The sequence below is a fragment of the Pygoscelis adeliae genome, unplaced genomic scaffold, assembly GCF_000699105.1.
Source record: "Pygoscelis adeliae isolate BGI_AS28 unplaced genomic scaffold, ASM69910v1 Scaffold27, whole genome shotgun sequence".
Classification (NCBI taxonomy): domain Eukaryota; kingdom Metazoa; phylum Chordata; class Aves; order Sphenisciformes; family Spheniscidae; genus Pygoscelis; species Pygoscelis adeliae.
This window is the reverse complement of record NW_008825410.1, coordinates 4,012,551-4,021,836: the sequence shown is the minus strand read 5'-3', so window position 1 is coordinate 4,021,836 and position 9,286 is coordinate 4,012,551. Positions and strand designations below refer to the sequence as shown.

The 9,286-nt window shown below is 38.6% G+C and overlaps 1 protein-coding gene across 1 annotated transcript in view; it reads left to right on the top strand.

Annotated features, from left to right (window-relative positions):
- The first annotated feature begins 305 nt into the window (after positions 1-305).
- The window catches only part of ZNF804B (zinc finger protein 804B), a 34,312-nt gene continuing 25,331 nt past the window's right edge, over positions 306-9,286 (top strand). Inside the window, 1 exon segment of the mRNA XM_009330592.1 lies at positions 306-500. Within this exon segment, the coding sequence (XP_009328867.1) occupies positions 306-500 (195 nt within the window).

Here is a 9,286-nt window from a genome sequence, read left to right as displayed (position 1 = left end):
AGACTATCCCTGCATACATCCACCTGGTGGCTTATGTCTTCCTCACTGCTGAGCTCTTCCTCCCAGAAGCTAGGTAGTGTCCTGACGGTATTCCTCTACACCCCATTCCTCTCTACTTTTCTTACTACAGTACCTACAACAAGTAGTAAGAATAATTATTCAAGAAATACAACTATTTTATTAAACCCAACTTAAGACCAAAACCTCCTTACCATGTACTTTGATACTAGGATGGAGCCTGGTGATCTAGCAGTCCTAGTCAGTCTAGTGTTTTTAATGTGAATGACAAAAATAGCTGCTGAAGCATGAGCTCACGATCTCTAGCAAAGTGTCTTCCTTTGCTTCTGCCTTTGCAGGACTATGCTGAGAAGGAGAAAGCTGCAGCCAAGGCTCTGGAGGATGTGAAGGCTAACTTCTACTGTGAACTATGTGACAAGCAGTACCACAAACACCAGGAATTTGACAACCACATCAATTCTTACGACCATGCTCACAAGCAGGTAAACCTGACAAATGTCTGTGCATGTTACAGTAGTCCATCTTCCTTCCTCATTTATTGTGGGAGGTTTCTAAATTCACTTAAGTAGAAGACAATTTAACTTTTGATGTTTTCGACTTCAACATGCTGTTTTTCATTAAAATAAAACATAAAATATTCATTGTTTTAATCTTCACCACAATTTCTTTTAAGCCCCTTTGACTGAAAGACCACTGTCTATATTTAGATAGGTGCTCAATACCAATATTCACACTGAATTTGATACATTTAAATGTGGAATTGCTTATAAACTAGAGGGAGGGGGAAGGATCACTTCCTCAAATATCCAGGTCCCTCTTTTGGATGAAGAAGGTATATGACCATGCCGTTTCAAGCTGGTCATGCTGTTTCAAGGGCAGAAAAGCAGTTTACTTTTTTAAAAAAGCAGATGTTTCTGAAGTTGAAATCTATGTCTCATAATGTTTCTTAGGGTGGAACACATTTTGCCTTGCATGCAGAACATAATATAAAATAATGGCTACTTTTGAAAAACAAGATATTGGATTATTGAGAAAAGACAATAGATGCTAATTGTTTGTCATTGGTTTTGTATCAACTTTATCAGATCCGTATGTGGTAGGTATATTCTACCCATATATACCTATTATCCTTCTATGTCTGCTTCCTGCATCTTAGTTTTCCTCCAGTTTTAGCAAAATTGATATTTCAGTTGGCATTATGGAAAGAAAATGCAATTAATTCACATAAACACTTCAGAATTTGAAGAAAATTGTTTGCAAAGTTCAGGAATGAGCATTTCTGAACTTCTGATGAACAGATCATATCTGCTAATCTAAGATGTAAGAAGTTAGAACATGTAACAGGATTCCATAGATGTACCTTTTTCTCCTGTTTTTCTACTAGCGCTTACATGCATTACACAGTTCAGGTTGTCATGTATTGTGTGCATTCAAGTTGCCAGGGTATTAGCATCTTCTGGGTGATCACAATTCTGGGTGCACGGGGGTCAGGAGCTACCTTGCAAATACATGAATCATTTAGAAGCCGACGATGTTTCTGACAGAGGACTAGAAATAATAAATGTTGAGTAAAACAAGCAGCACTAAAGGCAAAACTCCTCACTCTCACTGCAAGCAATCTTGTTGTCTTTTGCAGTATTATAGAGGATGTAAATCAGCCTGGAATTTTCTGTGTGCATCTATCACAGCACTGCATTAACAAACTGCCTAACATTTGCCCACCCATCATGCTGAACCATCCTACTGAATTCAAGCAGCCCAGAGTCAGCTATCCAGGTGTATTAATGGGACTCTTTTGGCCCATCACTCTCAAACCAGAGCTAGATTTCGTCTAATGTATTTATGTATTAAATCAAAAGCAATTCCTCACATCACCATTCCATAAATTAATCTATAAAAATGGTTTTACTAATACAAAACAAATGCTTTTCCAGATCCTAAACATGTGACTCTAATCCCTCTAAATCCCCATTTGCTGCACAAAGAATTTTTTTCACCCTTCAGCTGTTATTTTTACTCATCAGAAATGCATCTGAACTCAAATGGATCCATTTGTGCCCTTCCCTCTTCACACACTCCCCCTGCAAAGAGCAGCTTATGCAAAATAAAACAGCCTGCTCAATGCACCATCTATGATTGGGTTGTTGGGCAGGGGAGGTTTTGTCAGGTTTCCATGATAAAAAGGAATGTTTAAGCAATAAAACTCTTTTTAATTTTTAGGTAAATTTAGTGCTTTAAAAGCTGCCAGACATAGTACTGGGAACTAAGAGTCTGCATGGAAATGCACAACACATACGGAATATCAACTGGCAGTACAAGCTCACCCCATCCTGCCCTTTCAGATGTAGTTCAGAAGCTCAGTTAGCTCAGGATTAGCTAGCTACCCTCCTGATGTGACAGGGTAATTCAGTCTCTTCTCCCCTCTCACTTCTTGACTGCTCAGCCAAGTCTTGGAACAGCATTAGTTTGCCTCTAGGGAAAGTGTGGATGCACCCTTTTCTCTGACTTTTATAGTCAGTCACAGAAGAGCCTTTATTCTTCTTACTTTCATCAGAGAAATCTTCAAAGAAAACAAGTTAATTTATGGTTTCCTGTGGTTTTAGTTAGCTTAGTTTCAAAATGTTTGTACTGAGACAGATAGTAGCCACCAGAAAAGCTTCTTTCTCCTAAGGTATGTTTTCTGTTTCCCATCAGAAATTTGAGGGTACTTTTAGTCATCCACACGGATATGTTCTAAGCATCATTCTTCTAATGGAGAGTAAATTAAAATGAGGGACTCTATATGTCTCAGTAACAATACAGTGTAGTCCTCCCATGTGATTTCCCATTTAAATGCTACTACTTCGAAATTTGTATTAAAGTGGCAATGCTGTTTAGAGAAGATATAAAGGCAGAAAAAAGGATATTGCACTGAGTACTTTGTCATAAGTCTTTTGTTTCTCTTCCAGAGGAAACAGATTTTATTCAAAGTATTATGACTCTAATCTCCCAATATTATGGTTTTATAAAATTAATTTTGTGATCCATTTTCTTATCTATGACTTCAACCAGTAGTTAAAGCAGAAAGTACCGAGTCTTGGACCTAGCAGTTGGCATACCAGACATTGCCTTCCCTGTCCTCAGAGCACTGCAAAATGTTATGATGACAATCTGGCCTTGTTTGCGTAACTGGTTTTTCTGCTGTGTTAGGTTATTCTAACGCAGTATACTCAGAAAGACTTTCTCTCTCTCTCTGCATGCTACATACATTCATACTTATATATATAAAAATACTGTGTATGTATGTGTACATATATACACACATATGCATACAAAGAAAACCTTGACAGAACATCAAAGACCTCCCCTGCCTATATCTTCATTATCTTCTAACACTGTAATGGCCCTGGAGGGGTCTAATATGATTTATGTATTTTTGAGTAATATTGTCTGAGTATTAAGCAGCTATTATTTCTTTGGTTGTCTTGACAGATTAGTCTTAATGTTGCCAACATCTTTCCTGACGCACTACTCTATAATCATTTTTCATTGATATTACCTGTTACTGGAAATTAATTTCTTTCAGTGCAAGGCTGGATAAAGTGAACTCAGAAAATCTGTTTGAGTGGAAGGCTGCGCTCCCACCCAGCTTTACCTGAGCTCTCTGTTGTTAAGCCTGATACTTAACAAGGCTGGAGCGGGAGTGTGGGTGACTTTCCTGGGAGCACCTAATCTTTCATCACCGTACAGCCCTGTGCCTCATTGGCCCCGCACATACCAGCTAACCCACTTGAAATCAACAGCTTTTTTCCTTTGTGTTTTCCCTTTGCTATGGAATCTATGACTTTATAAAGTCCTGGGCAGGAGTCACAGGCAGTAGCACGTTTGATAAATCTGCAGTATCTCTCATCAAGCATTAAGGTGAATGATGCTTACTATCACTTGCTCGCCATGTTCTCTGCAACAAAAGTTAACTGCATCAGAACCGATTACCTTGGCACTGTCTAAACTATCCGAATTCTGAAAAGGATAAGGGTCCTAGTGTGAATTCGTTCAAAAGTGATTAGTATATAGATAATCAATATAGGTTGCTGCCTGAAAATATAATATATGTGGATGTATGTTACATGCTAAGCTGAAAATATAGAAGTATAGATTTTTTAGAAGGGTTGTTAAGTCATGTGCATCTATAAAAGGAAGCCAAACTTGAGCAGAGATGTCTATTTGGTTAACGTTATTAAATGGAATCTTTTAATACCTCCAGGTCATGCATAGCATTCATCCATTCAGTTAATGTTGAAGTAGCTGGAGTTTTCAATTTTTGTATAAATAATCCTTAGCAATCAGCAAGGCTTTTAAATGTCAGCAAAGGAGAAAATCACAAATCTGTTCCATGTACTGCAATATAATAATTGTGATGATGATAATAATGATAGAAATAAGCAGCAAAGAAAAACAAGACTGTGTTGCCATCTTGGGGTTTCTGATGACAAAACAGGTCTTTTAGTTTTGTTGTCAAAATTTAGCCATACAGTTAAATACATCACAGTCTTTCATATGAAAAAAAATATCTAAATTTAGTGTTCCTGAAGCAAGCAGCACTGTTTAAGCAGGTGAACAGAACTGTCAGTCTCCACTAGTTCACATGCGCATACCTGTATCTCAGTATTTAAATCCATGCATACTAGCACTTGGGTATATTTTTTGCATGAAAGTCTGATTTAGTGTGTACAGCTGTGGGCACTTGCTGTTAAGCCTTTATGGTGCTTGTGGATATAAATTCTAATTCAGGCAGAGATTTAGCTCCTGTTAAACATCAAAGCTAGCAAATATGCTTACATTTTAGCTAACGTTGCCTCTACCACCTAGAAAATGCACAGATAAGTGAACACAGGGAAAGCTCCAGGAATGAGTGTAATGCTGAGATCTTGTTGGTTCATCTTTAGGGTGTTTTTTCCAGCATCTGCATGTTTATTGGAGGAAAAGTAAGGCCCTTTTCGCTCTAAGGCACACCTCTCCTATTACCCAAAAAATTTTCATTTGGAGGAAAGGAAACTGGTTTGGCAATATCTGAGAGATTTCACCTTGGGATCTGGGAAATTAGGCAAACACAGCAACACCAAGAAACCTTCTTCTGGACAAAGTATCATATATTTAGCCATAAGAACACATTAATCAAACAGAAAGGGCTACACCAACATGAAGGTCCACTATTATGTGTGCTTGTGAAGTCTCTGCTTTTTCCCCTTGATATACAGGTGGACCCACTGTCCCTCTTGAACTCCCACGTGGACGAGGTTAACATCCTTCCCTGCAGCCCCTGCTTCTGTTTCTCTGCATCAGGACACTGGCCGTTAAGAAGGGCCTGCTTTTTTAGGGCCAGGTTTTGCATGAGGTCTGTACTCTCTGTGGCCTCCTCAGAAAATAACCTGAATGGCAAAAGACCTCAGCATTTCTTGCTCTCAGTTAGCGAGAGGTGCTGTCTGCAGCCATCAGCATTCTGCTCCTGTAACCTCACAAAAATCAACTTGGTTTGATGCTTGTTAAGAAATACATGCATACTTTTAATAAAATTTTCACATTCGTCACATCCCTAGTAAGAAAGCCAGAACCAGAATTGTATTAAAGATAAAAGAAAAGGAGTCAAGCAAGAGAAACAGTAATATGATGTTAGATTCCCTCAAACAGCTGGTTTATAAGTGGACTTGAAGTGATAAAGGCATTTTGTATGTGTGCTAGTTATTGTCCTCCTATTTTTATGTACCAATAGATTGCTATGCTCAAAAGCAACTATCACATACACAAATTGTTATGTGTGTGCAATTTGGAGGGTGTAAAATTAAGCCTAGTCCTGAAAATAATTGTGAACTTTCTAAGAGGTATGCCTATAAGTTACCCATAAAAATAAATGAAAATATTCAAATGCGTAAAATGAAGGATGCTCAGATGTTTTACAAGAGAGGGGTTTTAGAGTTGAAGGTTATAACTTATTATTTATTTTTTCCCATCTTCAGAACATTTACCGTAAGTATCTCTAGTCAGATTAGAGCTTCTGACACATAAATCAAAATACTGAAAGTATGATTCAATATGGTCAACAGTTTCTCAGATTTTTCCACAAATTATTCTTTAATTTCAGTGAAATGCCCATTTATTTTAGCTTCAGGCAAATTTATTACCAGTTTATGTTTTAACTGTCACCATTAGACAATTATTTAGAATGATCATCTGTGCCTGTATACCCTTTGTCAAACACTTCTGCTTCATCACAATATTTATTTTCTCTTGAATTTTTGAGGTTTTGATGCTGAGGAATTCTTAACTGTTATTTCATTCATTATTCTACAATACACATGCCAATTCAATTTTCCCTGCTCTTTCCTTTTAAGCACATCATTCTCTTCCCTTGGAAACAGTATACTCTTTACATTTCTAGCATAAGTCTTGTTTTCCTTCATGTGAAAACCAAAGCTAAAAGAAAGAATTCATTTCTATAGTCTATCCTATCATTTCAGTATCTTTTTGCCTTAAGGACACACTGTTCTCTTGCTCATTCTGAAATCAGTGATTTTCTTATTGTTGCTTATGCCTATGACATTCTCTAATTTCTGTTATAGCTTCACACTTTCTTAGCTTTTCATCATACATTGATTTTGCAGTGTGTATTCTTGTTCATACTCCCAAAAATTATTTCCAGTCTGACTGTAACTGTTCCCGAAGAGCAGGTTTTTTATAATTTCTTGCTGAATTGTTTTCATTTTCTCACACTGCCTTTCCCATAATCAACTTAAAAAGTTCTTCTCATTCTTTCAGAATTTGTTCCTGTGAATTAACTCCTTTCACTCGTCCCTTTTGTTCATAAGTTAGTTTTGATTACAAACTAGATTAGCCCATGGTTTCTACTGGATTGTTAGACACAGAACTGGCTGTGATGCTTATAATTAAGGTTTCCAAACATTTTGTATTTTAAGACCCAGGTTTTTGTTGCTCTCAGGGATTGGGCTGAAATTTTCTTTCTGGATCCCGAGCTTTAGTGAATTACTGAAAAAATATATAGTATTTGCAAAGTTAGGAGTAAGGAAGTGATAAAGCACCAAAATCAATACTGTTTGGACAACCTAATCTGATACTTTTATATATCTGCTCTTTAATAAAATCTTTAATTGCAGGTTGCATGTTGTTTTCCCTAAAGAAACTCCCTGACTCGGTACTGAAGATGGACCATACTTGAGGAATGAATCCATCTTAGAATCATAGAATCATAGAATCATTAAGGTTGGAAGAGACCTCCAAGATCATTGAGTCCAACCGTCAACCCAACACCACCATGCCCACTAAACCAGGTCCCTTAACTACTCTTTCAGTAAAGAAATTTTTCCTTACATCCAATCTAAACCTCCCCTGGCGCAACTTGAGGCCATTTCCTCTCGTCCTTTCGCCAGTTACTTGGGAGAAGAGACCGACACCCACCTCGCTACAACCTCCTTTCAGGTAGTTGTAGAGAGCAATGAGGTCTCCCCTCAGCCTCCTTTTCTCCAGGCTAAACAACCCCAGCTCCCTCAGCCGCTCCTCATAAGACTTGTTCTCCAGACCCCTCACCAGCCTTGTTGCCCTTCTCTGGACACGCTCCAACATCTCAACGTCCTTCTTGTAGTGAGGGGCCCAAAACTGAACACAGTATTCGAGGTGCGGCCTCACCAGTGCCGAGTACAGGGGCACTATCACTTCCCTGCTCCTGCTGGCCACACTATTTCTGATACAGGCCAGGATGCCGTTGGCCTTCTTGGCCGCCTGGGCACACTGCCGGCTCATGTTCAGCCGGCTGTGCAGGGGATGAAGCTGTTGGCTACAAAAGAACTGATGATGTGAAATGAAGGGGAAACAGAAGGAGAAGAAGTGGGTTTAGGAAGTAATTATGGGAATAACGGACAGGGAGAGACAGAAATTGCAAGAACAGAAAGGCATGGAAGTATCACTCTGAAATTAGAAGACGATGAAAGGTGTGTACAAGAAAGGGAGAAAAAGGAGTTACAAGAGGAAGGACCCACAGAAATAACCCATAAATAAGGGGGAATATCAGGATAAAGCACAGGAGGAGACTGTCAATGTCACTTAGAGTCACCAATGCCTAAGCCATTCCACTTAGAGCTGAGGAGCTGAGTAAATCAACCAGATAGGCTATATGAAAATCACATTTCACAACTCTAACTCTGTTAACAAGAATACCACAGATATTATATTGGCACAAAATGTTGTATTGAAAATAATACAGAGCACTTACACAACATAAAAAATGGCTGGGGTCTGGGAAAAAGCACAGAATCATAGAATCATAGAATCATTAAGGTTGGAAGAGACCTCCAAGATCATCGAGTCCAACCGTCAACCCAACAACACCATGCCCACTAAACCATGTCCCTAAGCGCCTCATCTACCCGTCTTTTAAATACTTCCAGGGATGGTGACTCAACCACTTCCCTGGCCAGCCTGTTCCAATGTTTAACTACTCTTTCAGTAAAGAAATTTTTCCTTACATCCAATCTAAACCTCCCCTGGCGCAACTTGAGGCCATTTCCTCTCGTCCTTTCGCCAGTTACTTGGGAGAAGAGACCGACACCCACCTCGCTACAGCCTCCTTTCAGGTAGTTGTAGAGAGCAATGAGGTCTCCCCTCAGCCTCCTTTTCTCCAGGCTAAATGAAATGTATAATGCCGTTGCTCATGTACAATTCCATCTTTTACCACTGATAGATAATACAAGACCAAAATACTGTATTTTCTTGGCCTGAATGCTTCATTCTGTTATTTAGAAATAGAAAAATCCTGCCTTTCTGAAAGCATGTTTGCATCACAGCTGCTGTGCTTCAAAGTACCTGCAATCCAGCACCTTTGAAATGCTGAAGTAGCAGTGCAGTGAAACAGACGATCAGGTTGTGTCACATCACAGAAACTGATATAAATAAACCTTTATTTAAACATAAAGCAATACAAGATGACATCAACATTTAAGCAAAGGAGTAGTGTACAGCATATAAGCAAAAGCAGGATGTAAACAATACAATAATTCTGTTGCACCACTGTGCTAAGAACATTTATTTTGCCAGTTTGAAATGATCTTAAAGTGACTGCTTAGTTTATAATATCATGCAATATTTTCTTAAATATTAAGAGGGGAGGCTTGCATTTATAGCTATGCTACACAGAGATGCTTCAATTGCAACAGATTCTAAAGAAATGTCACAAGAAACAATTCTTTACTCTAAACTTACAAATCTGTGCGGGTCAGCGGGC